Genomic DNA, 17,876 nt, shown 5'->3' with positions numbered 1-17,876 from the left:
GCCAGTAGGACATGGCTCGGGCAGTCCCAGGGGCTACCACAGCCCTAGAGGGAAGCGCTGAGCCCCTATGCAGCTCAGGCAGGCAGGCAGGCTGCAGGCGGGGAGAGATCAGACTTGCCACTTTTTTTCTTCCTTCTGTGGATCCTGCCTTCCCAGGCTACTGCCCAGCTGCCTGCACAGCTTCTGAGCTGCGCAGAGCCTGGCGCTTCCCTCCCTGGCTGTAGGGTAGAAAACTAAAACTCCTCGGAGGTGCTTTACTTCGCAGCACCCCAAAGTCATTTAAGGCAACTTACGCCACTGAATGTGCTACAGTGGCTGGAATTAATGCGCAATATGCCGCTGAATGTGTGTGGCAGGGCACTGTGGGTGCTGCCATCTTAAGGGTCTAGAGCTGGCAGCTGCCAGATGGCTGATGAGGGCAGCCATTTTGGATCTGGGGCTGCCCCTATATACAGGGCAGTTCTGCTGCCGGGGCCCAGGCAACAACATCGCCTGGCCGGAGGGCTGCTGGTGTCATCTGGAGGTAAGGGAGGAGCTGTAGGGGATGGCTAGGAGGCTCCTGGTCCTGGGCATGACCTAAAACTGCTCCCTGCCGGGAGTGGATGGCCTGGTGGGGATCTCGGTGGCGCGGGAGCCCCCAGGAAATGCCAGGCCAGTTACCACCCTGGTGAAAGGTGGGTCAGGGTGCCTTAACCCCTAGCCCCCATGACCGGGTGGGTTACTCCTAGTTTGGAGGGCCTGGAAGGTGGACCCTCGGAGAGGGAGAAAAGGGCCACAGACTCAGTCCTGTCCAGACTTCCCCTGACTGGTCCATGCTGGGGCCAGGACCGGAAGGGCCGGGGCCCACCGCGAGGAACCCCCAAGAGCTGAGGGCCTGGTGCTCCGACTGGCCCGGAGGTGGGCCAGGGCTTGTGAGCCAAAGGTCCTGGTGGGGGGACCACACCCGGGTTCAGGGAGCTATGCTGCCTAATATGAAGGCGGATGAGACTGCCCGATGAGAGGATTCCAGGTGGGGTTCAATCGGGAGGATTCTGGGGCCCGGTGCGGGAGCTGGTGATGATGATGAGAACATCTAGATGCCATCTGCCAGACTTGGGCTGCGGTGTAGGGGAGGAATGGAGCTGCAGATAGCGCCCCTTGGCATCAGGGCATGAAATGGGCAGCCTCCCGCTTAATTCACATCTATTAATTAATTATAATAACAAGGTGTGGCGGGCGAGAACGCGGGCGTTTGGCCCAGGAACAGGTGGGCGGGCCACAGTGAGATCGGCCCCAAGCAGGCCCCCTGTTACAATGTGCAAACAGCAATGCCATTAAAGAGGTGCATAAGGCATTTAACCTGTTTTAAACATGCTTAAAAGTGTCATCTATAAATGCTCCTGGTTTCTAAAAGTAGAAACTTGAAGGAGATCAGTAGTAACATTTACACTGATGTTATTTTGGGGAGCTAAGGAGCTTGTCTTATCATTTTATAAATCTTTATATTAACTATGAATTTCTAGGAGCTTATGGAAATAAGTAACTGAATTTGTCTTGTGCAAATCAGATCTCTCTGGGTTCCAGGTTTGCCAACTATCAGTAAATTTACTGACTCTCAGTAAAAAATCGAACTACGCATGGTTGTCAGTAGTCTGTAAACCAACAAACAAACAAAAAACTTTATTTGTCAGTAAAAGTAATAAGTTAACCTCACTGCACCTTGATTGAAGCTCCAACAAACAGAGCACAATATTGCCAGCTGATGTCTCAGTAGGACCACAGCATCCTGTAGGGAATGTTCTCTCAGCCATTTGTTGCTGCTGCTGCATCCCAGGCTGCCTTTACTAGTCCTGGGCTGCAGTTAGGCTTTTTTGGAGCTCTGTGTCAGGTTGGGGTGAGCAGGGCTGGCAAGGGTAATGCTGTGGGTATACAGGGGGAGGCAGCATGGTGCAGGGTATAGTCAGGAGCATCAGGGTGTGGGGGTGAGTGGGAGGCCCTCGGTACAGCTGTGGGGGCCCCAGCACAGTGTAAAACCATCATTGCAGTCCAGCAGGGTTGCTAACTTGAGATTCTGGGTTTTTTTTATTGCAAACTTTTACTGGCAACCAAACTCTATAGTTGATGTTAAATCCCTAAATTTGAAGCCAGTCCTTCTAACTGAGATCTGACAGCAGGGCAGGGCCTGGCAGAAGAGTTACGTTTATATTATATAAAACATATTTTAGTAAAAAAATGTGTTGTTATGAAAGTTGGGCTGTCAGTAAAAAGCTTGCAGACTCTCAGAAAAAAAAAAATAAATCTTGGGTTGCCAACCCTGCTGGGTTCCATGTTACTCTCTATAATCTTAGAAAATATCTCACACACATCTTGAAACGTAAAGTTGCTCTTTACAGTAATAATTCTCTCAAATTACTCAGCAAGAATTTTACAACTGGAAATCCTAAAGAAGAACAGATTTGCCTGCAGCTTTGAATACTTACTTCAAGTGTAATTTAACTATAGAGCATGCCACCTATTTCTCTAGTTACTATAAAGTGGTTTTTGCATCTTTAAGGTTGAAGGAACTGCATATCTAAGTTCTTTCCTGTGGAAGTCAGGAATCTTAGGTATTTGGAACAGACCGCGGGGGGAGAACCTGCTGGACAGTGGGGCACCTTTTTATGAAACCTACAAGACCTCCGATGGAAAATTCATGGCAGTTGGTTCTATTGAACCTCAATTCTATGAGCAACTAATAAAAGGTAAGTAACTTTCAGCACGTGGTTTAACATCAACAACTTTTCTCAGCTAAGTGTGATTGAAAGAAAATAAGTCTGTTTGGGGATTTTTCTGTGAAATCTTTTACAGTTGTGTGTGTGTGTGTGTGTGTGTGTGAAACAGCTTTTAAACTCAGTGTGTGTAAACCAGACATTCTGCAAATTTGAATGGGTAAGGTTTGTTTTTCTGTAATTACAAGTTCAGTTCTGGAGATGTGGTGCTGTGGCATTATGAATGATGGATGTTTATACACATGCTCCAGGAATGGGGGCAGGGCACTTTAATTAGAGCTGCCCTGAGAGCTGCTGTAATTAAAATGCCCAGAGTGTCTCGTGTATCAGCTCCCCTGTGCTTAAAAATGGCAGCAGGGGTGCTTTAACTAAAGATCACTGAACAAGCTTTAGTTAAAGCACCCTTGCTGCCATTTTTAAGTGCGGGGACATTGTTGCACAATACATTGGAGTCTGCTGGAGTGCAGTAATGACCATGCTGCAGCAGACTCGATTAATTGAGTCTGCTCCAACGTGCTGTAATTACAGCTCGCTGCTTGTATATAGGTGCCTGATGTGACTAAAATACCAAAAACTTTCTGTAAAGCAGAATTTAAACAGAAGTTTATAAATCTGCTTTGAAAAATCACCATGGGACCTTACTTGGGAAGCAAAGCTTCAGAGAAATTAATTAACTTTTTCTTTACCAATTTGCAAAGAAATTAGTTAAGCTATTTTGAAAGATTGGATTCATTGTTTTAAAGCTATACCTTGACTTATTCTATCCAGTGGGTAGATTGGGACTCCTTTAGAATTGCATTTATGTAATATTTGACAAACATACACATTATGTATAAAACAAAATGTGCATATTTTGTGTGTGAAGATTTGGGATTTATTTTCTGTTCTGATATTTAGACATGAATATGTAGGACAATACTTTAAAAATAATTTATGCTTCCATGAGTACTAGGAATACCAAAGTAGAAAATGCCTAAACCAGACATCTGTCACCAGGAGTATAATCATGCTATGCTGTATTATGAACAGCTCAACCTATGATATACTACACTGTACCCTTCTTATTTTGAACTCGGTATTTTTATCTATGGCTTTTCATATATATGAGAATTACAGGTTTGAAACAAACAGTTGGACCACTCAAAGCCTGTCTTTATATAGAGTGTAAAAGTAACTGATTTTGATTGCTGAGATGCTAATTTGATTGTATAACTGGTGGTCTTATAGTAGAGGACAGTTCTTTCTTTGATAAGGTATCTCAGATTTTGCCTAAGCTGATAGCCAGGAAATGTCATAAGCACGCACTGGCTTTTAATTTCATAGCTCAAGCCAGAGGGTTCTTTCCTAGATGACCTGAAGAAATAGAAGAAAGCTCCAAAATTCCCTTTTGTTTATCTGGGCCCAATTACCGTAACACTCAATGGCTTTTGTTACAGGACCAGGGCTTGAAGTCTTTCTTCATCTTCTGACTTTTTTTCCTCCTCGGTTACTCAGATGATTTAGGAAGCTGCCCCTATGATGCTTGACCTGTGCTTGAATAATCAGACCCATTCTCTTTACTTGATGCATGTGTTAGATTATTTGTTGAAGCTGTCTGCCTTGCTCTTAGGTTTGACAGAGACGCTGGCAAGATCTAACTTTGTAGCACTACAAAAGTCTAGGTGACAGATGCTCAGGCCTTCTGTAGAGCTACAGAAATGACCTAAGTGTCACGAAAATGTTCCTGGGTGAAATGAGAACTTCTCTGTAGCACTTTTGAACTGCTACAGGTTGTGTGGATGGTGAACTGTAGCACAATAGGGATCTCTTAATCCCACAGCATCCCCCATGTTTCCACCTCCACCACCTATGAGGGGGGAGAGATCAAGGTGGACAGTCAGTGAGTTTTCTTGTGTATGCTCGGCTGTCGTTGGGGCTGGAGAGCAGGAGTCCCTGTGAGCTTCCCTGCCTCCAGTCTCCTCGTTCTGCCTTGGGGCAGGGGGAGAAGGGAGCTGCACTCCCTGAGTGACCTGGGATTGCAGCATACTAATTGACATCCTGCCTCCCCTGTGTGTGTAAGCAGGAGGGAAACCACAGTCTCCAGGAGACATGGGACTTCACCGTGCTCACAGAGAGACCCCTGTACCCGGGTCGGGGAGGAGAGTGGAGTTGCAGTCCCATATCCACCCCTGGCTGGAGAGCATGCCATTGATTGCAGTGATTTTGAAACACTCCAGCTGTGGAGTGTTACCACTGCATGGGCGTACAGATGTATATTTTTATAGCATTCAATATGTAGCAACATTTGCAGCACTACAAATGTTAAATCTATCCAGGGCCAGACTTTCTCAGAAATCCAGTGTGTAAACGGATATTGTGCAGTATGCTTATTGAGAGCCCACAGATTCATTAGATTATATTAGGTCTCCAAAATTTGACAGTTTTAGCTTATGAATTGAAGATGAAAGGGGTTTGGTGTAACATCCTGGAGTTTCATAGTCCTTTATCCCCCTAGTCAAAGACCAGTATTATTAGGTAATTCGAAAAGAGAACAACCATGTGTACATTTGTTTTCATTACTCCTAACATTTGACTCAGTCTTATTTCAAATATGTAATAAGAAACAGCTTTCCTAAGAGAATTCTGTGTTTTGGTGATGGATCAAACTCTTGAGAAATAGTTGCCATTTATTTGACTGTTTCTCTGTACTTTCTATTGGTAGCTATTCCTCATTCCTTACATGGAAGGTTTTTATTCAATATATCAAGCTAACCTCAGTCACTCCCTTTGCCTGAAGAAGGGTGTTTGTACCTGAAAGCTTGCAAAGAAGAATTTTTCCAATTATTTTAGTTCGTCTAATAAACAATATCAGATTTACCCAAATAACCTTGTCTGCCTGTGTCCTTAGACCAACACAGCTATAACCAACCCCCCTTAAGCTAACCTCAGGAATTTTCAGGCCCTGCAACACTGAAACTGCTTGAACTACATTTGCTGAGTTTTAAATAGATACTGCAATTTGGGCCAGATTTTCCTATAGGAAAAGGTTGTCCATTTCAGTAGCTCTTGTTACAAGCTTTTGGAAAAAGTGACAAATTAAATTATAATAGTTATTATTGTAGTTTTACAGAGACATTTTTTTCGTTAGAGGGGGTCTATTGCAGAAATATAATTCAAAATTTAAGCTTTTTAGTACGATGGGGAAAAGGGCTGCTTTAAGAGATTTTTGCTGTTTCGCAAACCAAGAAACTTTAAGGCAAGCTAATGGTCTCTTTAAGGTTTTATCTCACTGATTTGAAGTGGTTTTAAGAGGCTGTGTTTTAGTTATAATTTCCATAACTTCACTGAAACCTTTATTCCCTGCCTCTGACATGTTGAGCTTGAGGAACAGTTAGCTGTCCCAGGTAAAGTATGCTATGATATTTGTCACTTAGGCTAACAGATGGAAGAATATCTTTTTCCTCTTACTCACTTGCACTACTTATACTAGAGAGGGGCTACTAGGTGCTGGTTGAACAACTTTAGAAACTGTCTGCCTTCTGTTTATGGAAAGTGCCAAATTTGGAGCCTTGGGAACTGAAGTTTTATGCTTATCCACAGACTGGATTCAAAGAGAGTGCACATTTTCCCACCAATATGCCTATAAGGGAGGACTGTTTCTAAGAGTAGTTTGTAGTTCATAGTCAATCCCTGAACTCTGACTGCCAGCAATGGTACCCATCAGCCTCAGTATTAGAATTGGTAGCTGAGAATTATGAAAGGAGCACCACTGCTGCCTGCCCCAAGTGCAGCCTGGCCCAACCCCCATGCTGGGAAGAGCCCAGCACTGCCCCGGCCCCAGCCTACAGCGGCAGCCTACCCTCACCCCGTGCGCAGATCCAGTGGCATGTGCCTCCCATGCCCTCCCAGGGTGCCTTAGCAGTGGGAGTTGCCACCTGTGACCCCCATGTCCCCCAAATGAGCTACTCACGGCTTTGTCCTGTGCCCCACCCTGGCTGTGCAGTGCCTGCCCCTGCCCAAGCCCCTTCCTTCCTCCCACCCCTTCCCCTCCAACAGACTTACCAGCTGGATGCTGCTTTCCAAGCTGCCAGGCTGCATATTGGCAATCGGATCGGTATCGGCTGATATGGCTTGTTAAAAATTGGCCATCGGTATCAGTGCATCCCTAGTTTTAACCCATGCTCTACCAGCGTAATGGTTTAGTTTAGTTTCCTTGTCAGATAAAGAGAAGCTTGTTTGTGGCCAACATACAATAAATTGGAACTTCCTTTCCATGTTTGCTTTGCTCAGCTATTGGGGAAGCTTTTCATAGCAAAACTTATTTGCGTAAGGTGCAGAAATAACATGAAGCAATGGTAGTTCTGTCCTGGACTTCCATAATTTTGTTGTGTTGGGCTGAATTATGAGTAAAAAACAAAGCACCGTATCATAGGCAGTGAAAATAAACAGGGTTGTAGGGGAAGGTTACCATTGAAAAGAGAGCGTTTGTGGGAGAGATTGGGTAGCAGGGACACTTTCCATTTCCCCTTTGCATCAGCCAACAACAGACATTAATTACCTTTCCAACAGTGAGAGTAGGTGGGGCTTTGAACATGGCACCAATGAGAATGGGTTTCAATATATGCCTTGTTGCCTGCAGAATCTTGATTAGCCAGTGAAAGTGATTATGCTCTTACTCATTTCAGTGTGGTGCTGCTTGAGTGGAACCTCATCTCTGTAGACCCAGTGCAGCACTGTATCTGCAATTCCTTTGTACGTGGTAGCTTCCCTTTGTGACTGTGAAGGCACCACATAGGAAATTTAAGTTTACGTTGTGCAGGGAGGGTGTTTTTCCCACGCTCAGCTGGGGAAGGTTTATACTTACCACTGACCCATTCATTTTTCCAGCTTTGCTTTTATTTGTCGGACAGTGAGAAAACATTCCAGTTAGATTGTGATATAAAATGCATCAAAATGCATCTTGTTAGTAATTCTTATTTGCAGCATTAGATGGTGCGTTCTGTGCTTATTACAGACCGCTTGTTGTTTTAAGTGAGCTGAACGACGCTCAACTACACTGTTAATTGTGCTACTAGTGAAGTCGCTCAGTCAATAAATGAAGTCTGCTGTCATTAGAAATGTCAGATCTGATGAACACATTTGCTTTATTACAGTTCATATTTAGTCTCGTAGTTGGTGTTAAAAAGAAAGCAAAACTTCATGCAGATGACCTGCAAATTGTCATACAAATTTCTCTCGCCTCTTGGCAACGTGCCATTTAAGATAAATATGCAGAACATATAAGGAAATTAAATGAGTAGAGGTGCACTGATATATTGGTTGTATATCGGATCGGCACCAATAAAAGGAAAATTAATATTATTGGCTATCGGCTTTTTTTTTTTTTTTTTTGACTGGTGTAGTTGATAATATTCATGGATAAATATAATATGCCTCTGGCCAGGGCCCCTGGATGTCATGTACACGCGCATAGCCGCACGTGTGCGTGTGGCCAAGAATGCAGCCAGGTAGTGTGGAGAGCAGTGTCCTGAAGGTAAGTCTGTGGAGGGGAAGGGGTGTGTGTGTGTGTGGTGGGGGGGTGTGCTGCCCAGCCAAGGTAGTGCAAGTGACCCAGGGCTGGCATGGGGAGTGGGATGGAATTGTGGGTAGCTCATCCAGGGGGGGTGAGGGGGAGCGGCTCCCTGCCACTACATGCACCCCTCAAGGGAGGCATGGGGGGGCACTGTGCCTCCCCCATATTTGTGAGTGGGGTGGATGTGGGCTCAGGGCTGTCTGTCCTGATGCCTTTGCCCTGGGGGCCCTGTGACGGCTGTGCATCCCCTGCCTGTCTGGCGGCAGTGGGGGTGGTTTGTCTCCCACTACCAGGCGGGTAGGGGGTGTGTGGCTGGCACAGGGCTCCCGGGGCAAAGGCAGCAGTGGGCAGCCAGTATCCGCCCACGTCCCACTTATCTCTGCTCCAGTTGTAAGCGTAAGCGTCACTGTGCTTTAAAATGGTGGTGGCGGTGCTTGAGCTAAAGCTCATTTGACAAGCTTTAGTTTAAGTGCCCCCACTGCAGTTTTCAAGCACTGCTGCCCTGGACAAGCTACCCATGACTCTGTCCCACTCCCCACTCCAGCCCTGGGTCCCATTGGGCCCCATTCACTGCTGTGGCTGGGCAGTGCCCCAGTCCCTGCCCCTGCCTAACTCCCTCCCTCATTGTGGGGGCCTCGATCTTACTCCCCTACGCCTCTTTCTTTCCTCATGCCCCTTCCCCTCCACAGATGTACCTGCAGGTGCAGAGCGCTGCGCTCCACACTGCCTGGATGCATTCCTGTAAATTGGTTATCAGGACAGTATTGGCCAGTATGCTTGCTTAATAATCAGCTACCAGTATTGGCCAAGAAAATCTTTATCAGTATACCCCTAGAAATAAGGGACTGATTCTGGTTTCTTACATTTTTACCCTGGTGTTACTATTCAGTGAAGTGGAATTACTCTAGTTTTACACTGGGGACAGAATACGAGTAGTCCCTGAACTTGGGAACTTCTAATGTGCTCAGCCTCATAGTCTGACCATTGTGGGTATTCCATACATTTTGGTATATTTGTCTGAAATTTTTAAGAATAATTCAGAAAACATTTTAAATATCTGGTTCTATAGTAGAGGTGCACCAGTACATTGGTCCGATATCAGATCAGCAATCATATAACGAAAATTGTCTTTATTGGAAATTGGCTGATAATTTGGCTAATAAACGGCCTGTGCATGCGCCCAGCCACAGCGCAGCACGTAGGTGGCGAGGAGCACAATCCAGCAGCTTGGAGAGCTGTGTGCAGCTGGTAAGTCTGTTGTTGTGGAAGGGGATAGGAAAGGAAGGGGTGCAGAGGGGCAGATCATGGCCCCCGCGGTGAGGGAGGAGTGGGGCTAGAGAGGAGCTCATCTGGGGAGTGTTGAGAAGGGGGGGTGGGGGGCAGCAGCACTTGCTGCTGCGTGCCGCTCATCTGGGAGCAGCTCATCTGGTGGCTCCTGCCACTGCTCTTGCCACTCGTCCAGGTGGGCATGTGGGGGGGGGGGGGTGCCCCTGGATCTGCATGGGGCAAGCTGGGAAGAGCCCTGTGGAGATCCGGGGGCACATGTCTATGTCCCCCAACCCCCATGTCTTCCTGGATGAGCAGCGGGAGCAGTGGTGGAAGCCGCTGGATGAGTGGTGCGTAGCAATGGGAGCCACTGCCCCCCCTGCATTCCCTGCATGCCCCCCCTCCCCGCTCTGGCTGTGCGGTACTTGCCCCAGCCCCACTTCTCCCTCACCATGAGCACCTTGATCTGCCCCGCCACGCCCATTCCCTCCCCCCTTCCCTTCCACCACAACAGACTTACTAGCAGCAGCAGCTCTCCAAGTTGCTGGCTATCAGAAATCGGATGGGTATCAGCCGATATGCCTCCTTAGAAATCGGCTCTCAGTAGCAGCCCCAAAAATCTCTATTGGTGCACCCCTATTTTATAGTTTTGTATCTCTGTATGTATCGAGGTGTTCACAAAAATAGTATGTAATTGTAAATTATAAGAGTTTCATGTGTAAATTTACCCTGATTTATAATCCTTAACGTACAGCATTTTGTGCTGCTTTGCTGTTAAAAAAATGTACAAGTTGAAAAATGATTGCCTGATTATGCATTAGACAGCATAAATAATGTATAGTTTCTGTTTTTATTTGGGGTTCCTATAAAAGTGAAATATAGGATTTGGGTGTCAAAGTAATTTCCCCCTGCTGATTAAAAGATGAATAATATGGACATTAGTAGCCAGTTATCATCTTCTGTAAGACATTCAAGCTTCTAGTCAATTTGTTATGAAATTGCAGAAAAATAAGTTAAAGGAAGTGAATACTTGTGAATGTTAGGGGTTTGTATTTCTTTTTAATTAATATGGAACAAAAGCAGTCCTCTTTTCTTAAAGATTGTGGGATCTATGCTTTTACTGCATGTGTATTTATGTGACCTATATGCAGAATGCAGTTGTTGCTTAGTGCCGATAAGTTCAGTGTATAGGAGTAACTACACATATTTTCAGTTGTGACAATTACACACAACTTGCAGGTAAATATGGACATTTTTGATCAGATTATGAGAAAAGTTTGAGGGCAAAAAAATATTCTTTGCTTTTAAAATGCTGCAGTTGGAGAGTAAATTTAGTATCTTACCCTTTGGGGTAGGATAATCAATGCATGCTACGTACAGTGAACACTGTAAAGTGTTCTGGTGTCTTTTAGTTTCTGAAATGTATTTTATATATAACCCAGAATATAAAACATAAATATATAAATAAAATATATAAATATAACCCATTTTATATATAACTTTGGAGAACAGATAATACCAGCAGAGTCTCCCTATGCCTAAGGAAGGGTGTTTGTGCCCAAAAGCTTGCAAAGAACATTTTTTCCAGCTATTTAGCTGGTCTAATAAAAGATATCACATCTACCCAAAAAACCTTGCCTGCCCTTTTATATAAAAAGTATTTTTATGCAAGCATAAAGAATGGGCATGCATTTGATCTCTGGCTGCAGTCGGATACAATATTATGAAAACCCTGTGTAACGGGGGCCCCTGTGGTCTCCATTCCAAGAAAGAAAGAAAAGAGAGGAGTCCTTTCAGAGGGACAGCGCTAACTGAGGACCATCTCTTACAACAATATAAGGGAAGGGCTCCAGCAGCAGAGGAAAGCAGAGCCAAAGCCCACTTTAAGGGCCTCCCGTTAAGAAGCCATAGGAGGTGGCATGTAAAGGGACCCAGAGGAGCCTTGGCCACAAAAAATGCTTTGCCTGAGTGACCTGCTTGCCCTGTTAGCATCAAATTGTGTGGGGACCAGAGGACTGCACTGTGCCCAAAGAAAAGGGCACTGGTGAGCTGTCATACCCTGCCATGCAGTTTCATCCCATTATGTAATAAAAACTTATTTTCAAAACTACTCTGCATATGAGCTCAAAACCTTGAAAACTATACTGGAAAAGTAAAAAAAAAAAAAAACAAACAAAACCCCAAAAACTATTAGAGAGTTAAACACTCTTTTTTAAATACCCTATGCAGAAAAATCAATTTCTAGTATAACTTTCAATGCTTGATCTATGCTTGGTTTTATTTCTTTATGTATCCTGAAACGGCTGCCTCATTTTACTATACTTTTTGTCAGAACTTCATGCAGCAATTCATTTAATTTTTCCTATGTATCTTTACAACAACCATAGGGGGGAGTGTTACATTTTCATTAAGTAGGAGCAGAAGCATACCATTATCTTGAGCTGCTCTGCTGTACATGACTAAACTTTCTAAACCTGAAAACAGTTTCTGCTTACTATGCCAGTTATGCTGCATATGAGTTATTTTGCTTTTAATTTCATTATGGTGAAACTGGTCATTCTGTTGTATCTTAAGCAGCAATGTATAGTGTAATTGTTTCCTACTGGTTCAGGTCCTCCTGTTATGAACCTCCCTGCCCCCACCACAAATAATTAGTTCAGCTGAAAATTAACAGCTGCTACACTTAATGGATGTGAGTTTGTATCCTTTAAAAAAACCCCTGAAGTCTGCAGTAGTTATTGGAGTATGTGTGACAGATACTGAATTCCACGATATATCCTCTTGTTTTATTTTTTTAATGTTCTTGTGAACAGTTTTTCCCAATTTTCCTTTAGATGTGATCTTCAAATATGATAAGGTAAAAGGGCAATGGTATAGCTCTATTCAGGACAAGCTTGACTGCATTAGGTCAACAATACTGTATTAATTGTTGAAGTACATGAATCAGAATATTTTGTATTGATAAATCAACATTTCTAAGTGATAATTTTTTCCCAATGCATGAAATCTTATCTCCCTTTGTTATCATTTAACTTATATTTTTTATTTTGATAGAGAATTTGACTTTGCCAGTTCTTATAAGACTGACTATAAAATATGGTGCAATATTTTTGGCTTTAGTGGTATATTTTGAGTAAAAATTATTTTCAAAACTGCTATTCAGAACTCCTTGGGCAACAATGAATCTTCACTAATTTTAGTTTTCTGGGAAAGCAATGAGCCACAAGAGAGGCAAACACTGGGATTATTTGTGGGGGATGAGAATCTAAAAACTGGGATGCTTTTTCTACTCCTGCCTGTCAGTGGCCAGGAGTTACCACAAGAGGGCTAGGGATGATAATGGCCATGTCTGATGCCGTTATATTCAACAGCAAACACGAAGGCTTCCTTCTGCTTTGTACTGATTCAAACCATATTATTAAAAACAAAATGAATGCATTTTTAGCTAGAATTTTGTGCCATAGCCCTTATGCATTTTAGCTTGCCTGCAGTAAATGTCCTTCACAAGAAGTACGTTTTGTTTGGGGCTGCATGAAACAGGCTTCATGTTATGAGCTTTTCTAAAGTATAATAATTCAACTGAACTTTCGTTTTATGCTTTCAGGACTGGGGCTAGATTCCTCTAAACTTCCCAGTCAGTTCAGTATCTCTGATTGGCCTGAAATGAAGAAACTGTTTGCAGATGTATTTTCCCAGAAGACCCAAGCAGAATGGTGCAGAATCTTTGATGGCACAGATGCTTGTGTGACTCCTGTTTTATCCATCGAAGATGCAGCCTCACACCTGCACAATAAAGAACGCGGTTCTTTCATAAAGAATGATCAGGAAGAGATCAGTCCTAGACCCTCTCCTCTTCTTTCAAGGACCCCGGCAACGCCATCTCTGAGAAGGGACCCTTATATAGGAGAACACACAGAAGAGATACTTCTAGAGTATGGCTTCACAAAGGAGGAGATTGCCAAACTTCATTCTGATAAACTGATTGAAATCAGTTATCCAAAAGCTAAATTATAATCTCCAAATATACAAATCAGAAATGTTTTGAATATTTTAATGTGGCATAATTTAAGGTATCAAAATGAATGCAGTAATTTAATACTAACTATGCAAACTGTATTCCAAACTGGATTAACACACAATATTACTATTGATACTTTGGTGCCAGGAGATCTTGTTCTGAAAGTTCTCTAATGTTTGCTCAGGATGAAGATGTAAAGCTTCATAATGGTTTTCAATAAGCATAGTCTATGAAATGTTGATTTGTTTAAATCCTTTTGTATGTAATTTGCTGAAGGTAATAATTTATATAAAACACTTGTACTTGATGCTTTATAAATGGTGTCACTTTCATAAACTGAGAAAGTCTTAGTTGTAGGAGCTCCAGTCTTAGGAATGATCAGTCCTGTTGTCTACACAAGTGAAGCATTCCCATTCTGTCTAGTTCACAGATATGGTATATTTTTGCATCTCATTCAGAAGCTGTTTGTTCTTTGGGGTGATTATTCTGCATTACAGAACTAATTCTTCATTGAGGAACTAATTCCATTTTCTTTTTCCTGCTCCTATTCAATTAAGGCATGCAGAACTGTCATAAACATTGCACACTGTGAACAAACAGATTTATGTCACTAATGCCTGTGATCACTAAACCTGATATGTTTCCAGCTTTGTTCAGACGAACATTTCTTGCATTCTGAGGAATTTCGTAGTGCTACAAAAATGTAGTGTGATGTGAATTCAGATGTTCACAGTGCCCAGTCACTTACAGCACTAGAAAGAAAAGCAGGAACATGCACAACTGGTGCTTAGCAGGTAGAAGGCTGGTGTGCAGACACCCCAGCATAACTTGCAGGGACCCAGTCTGAAGAATCCTGAGGACAGCTAAGTACAGCACAGTCCACATTGCACTGGAAGTGTAAAGCCGCTGTATGCCTTGTCATTCTCCACTCACAAAGGCTTGCCAGTTATGCTCCAAGCCTGAAATGAATCCTTACTGCTTGCTTGTCTGGTCAGGGAGGTCAACTGTCTCTGTTATGCTCATCAAGGCCTACCAGTGCCTGCTCAGTCTGTTGCACATCCTGGGTGTTTTGGCATGCAGCATTGTGGATGTACATGCTCACAGGACCAGGGCCTTGGAAATGTGTCCATGAGACCGCCGCATCTAGGTATTGGCAAACGAGAGCAAGTTGTCACATGGGACACTATAGAGGCTGGACTGCTACAAGAGTACTTCCAGACCCTGCACTGGTGCTTTGGGCAACAGAGCATAGCACCAACTGGTGGGAGCACATTGCCCCAGGAATCTGAAACAACAAGCAGTGGCACAGAACTGGGCGTACCAGATCATCTTCACGAAGGTCTGGATCAACCTGGTTCCCAGCCTGGAGTGAAAGTTATCAGTAGAGGGGCTCCCCTTACTGTGGGGAAGCACATTGTTATAACCATCTGGAAGTTCGCCACTCTGACAGTCTCAAGTCCATCGCCAACCAGTTTGGTATAGACAAGTCTGCAGAAGCATTGACTAGGACAGGGATGGGCAAAATGGTGGATCTGGCCAACAGCTGGACTCCATTATCCAGCAGCCCCTGCCTGTGTGGCTGGGGCCGCTTTCCATGGAGACCCCAGCAGCAGCCATGCTGTGATAGCCTGAGGCTGGGGTTTCTATGGAGACCAGCTCCAGCAGCACTGGTAGGGCATGCAGCAGGGTAGGGAGCTGCTTCAGGGCTGGGCTGGGATCTTGCAGCAGTGACAGCATGGTCTGGAGACAGGGCAGAGCCGCAATCTGCAGCCTGTATGCTCCAGGTGGTGGCATGCAGGCATTTGATCATGGCTCTGCCCTGGCTTCTTGCAGTGGTAACAGCATGGTCTGGAGACAGGGCAGAGCCGCAATCTGCAGCCTGTATGCTCCAGGTGGTGGCATGCAGGCATTTGATCATGGCTCTGCCCTGGCTTCTTGCAGTGGTAACAGCATGGTCTGGAGCTGGAGCAGGGCCGCAATCTGCCGTCTACACACCCCTGTCCAGAGCATGCAGGCTAGATTTGGGAAGAGCATTCCTCTCCTCTGACATGGTATAGAACAAGGTATGAAAGTAGGTTTAAAAATCCAGTATTTCTCTTGCTTTCTGTTCCAGTTGTACTCTGCTGCTTTATTCATATGGTTTGTGAGACAGACTTCTGCAGCAAAAGGAAGGACATTTACATCTAGCAGGTGCATTTCAAATATGTTTAGTACAGTAGAAAGCTGCATATTGTCGTTGGTTCATGTTTTCATTTAACATCAGTATTTAAAGTATGTTGCACAATGATTGTAATACATTTGAAAATAATTGTACTACATTTTACAATTGTTTACATTAAACCATTTAAAAATCTGCTTTAAAACAGCCATCTGGGTTAGGATCAAACATTTTGTCTTTTGAAGGTGTCATGGCAAATCTTGGTCTTGGTTTAGAGATCCTCCCACATGAGAATCCAACATGTCTGTACTACACTTACTGGGTTTGGTCAGACAGAAATATATACCAAGCCTGCAGGTCATAACATCTATTATGTAGCTTTGTCAGGTATTCTGTAAAGTTTCCTGGTTTTTGGGGGCGGGGTGGGGAGAGGTGTTGATTAAGTTCAAAATTCAAGTTCTAGTAAAGTGTGCTTTGTGGATAGCTCAAATAATTGAATATTTAATTCTTTAGGTTTTTCTATTTTATCTGAGTAGAGTACTTAGGATCTTTCTAAAATGTTAAAATAATTGTACTTATATTCTTCAACTTAACTTTCCCTTTTTAGGTGACTGTTACTCACCTCCGGCCTCTTGAGGCATGCTTTCTTTCTTTCTGTCTATCTACTTACACATCCTCCTCCGTCACCAATACTCATGCCAGCGGAGACTGGCAGTGTTAATGAAGGGATGGTATGCTATTGACAACTTCTGTACTTGGTAACAAAGTACACACTGCCTGCAAAAATCACTTCCTTCTCCCTAATAATGGTTTCTGCAGTACCATTGTACGTAGACTGTTGCTGTAATTGCTTACTGCAAGATTCTAACCTGAAGTAGCAATATCTGTATTTTTTGGTGCTTTTCTCATAGAACAAATCTTATCAGAATAATAAGTGCCTGGTGTAGAGATTCTTTACTAGACTTCTGATATGGTCAGGGTCAGAACATCTCAAACTGGTCTTATGAGCACTTTTCATAGCAACCTGTAAGTCCAGTTTTCTACACACAAATATTTGCTTAGAAAATAAAATCAATTTGCCTGAGATTTCACCTGCCACTTGGAGGCAAATAAGACATTTGGCAGGTGTAAGAACATCTAACTTAGAGTAATATGGTGTTTTTTGTTGCTGACAAGTGTTTTTTTTGTAGAATAACTTTTTGGACTATTCCTTGTTTTATCGTGCCATTAATTGATTGAATGTGTGGCCGTGTCACAACTTAAGATGTGATTAACTGATTAATCATGTCTTTATATTAATATGTGGCAGGGGCCTGTGTAATGCAGATATAGGCAGGTTTGATGGTGCAGTTTTCTAGAAATTTTTCCTTCAGGTGACTCGTGAAGAGGTTGGCATACTGAGGGACCATGTTTATGTCCATAGTTATGCCCAGGGTTTGGGGGAAGTGACAGTTGTTGAAAGTGTAGTTGCAGGGGAAGATGAAGTGGATGATTCCTGCTTTAACAACTGACCTTTTCGAACCTGAAATGACTATGCCTGTTATGCTGTATATGTAACCTTGGGCATGACGCTATACATGCCCTCACCTGATTAGTGGGATCCTGGCGTACCTAGTAGCCACTGGCCTTGTTCAGCTCCCTGGGTAGCTGCTGCAGTCCCCAAGCGGAGAGCCTCCCCTAACAATCAAACAATCTTGCAGTCCTTTATAAAACTATTCACAGAATTTAATTATTTACAAGGTAGTATATAATTAATACAATAAAATCAATAATATTATACACACACAACCCAGTGATGGTGGCTTCAGTGTTAATGCTTCTCTGATGCACCTCACAGCAGGGGGATACGTACAAATCACCCACGATAAATAAGGAACCAATAAATAAATACATTGATACACCAACTAATAAACTATCTAGAACTTATTTACACACTCAACCTATAACTTGTATGCTGCAGAGTAACTATGAGGACCCCGTGTTCACTGCCTCTGGCTTGGTCTCTCAGGGAGCAGGGCTGCATCTTGTGCCCCTGGTCCCTGCTGCTGGCGTCCCTCTCTGAACTCCAGGCGTCTCCGTGCAGCAGGTGGTGGCTCCTCCCTTGTGGTCCCTGCAAGAGAGCTGATTCCTGCCCAG

At 43.7% G+C, this 17,876-nt stretch overlaps 1 protein-coding gene across 3 annotated transcripts in view; it reads left to right on the top strand.

Moving 5' to 3' along the window:
- Nucleotides 1-15,216, top strand: part of AMACR (alpha-methylacyl-CoA racemase) — a 24,905-nt gene extending 9,689 nt beyond the window's left edge. For all 3 annotated transcript variants that reach the window (XM_025198477.1, XM_025198476.1, XM_025198478.1), the window contains 2 exons: nt 2,534-2,720; nt 13,169-15,216. In XM_025198477.1, the coding sequence (XP_025054262.1) occupies nt 2,534-2,720; nt 13,169-13,578 (597 nt within the window). In that variant the 3' untranslated portion in view covers nt 13,579-15,216. The remainder of the gene's footprint in view (nt 1-2,533; nt 2,721-13,168) is intronic.
- The last annotated feature ends 2,660 nt before the right edge of the window (nt 15,217-17,876 follow it).

This window comes from Alligator sinensis, unplaced genomic scaffold (genome assembly GCF_000455745.1).
Source record: "Alligator sinensis unplaced genomic scaffold, ASM45574v1 scaffold347_1, whole genome shotgun sequence".
In the NCBI taxonomy this organism is placed as follows: Eukaryota; Metazoa; Chordata; order Crocodylia; family Alligatoridae; genus Alligator; species Alligator sinensis.
Note: the sequence above shows the minus strand (reverse complement) of the source record. Positions and strands in the feature narration are given on the sequence as shown.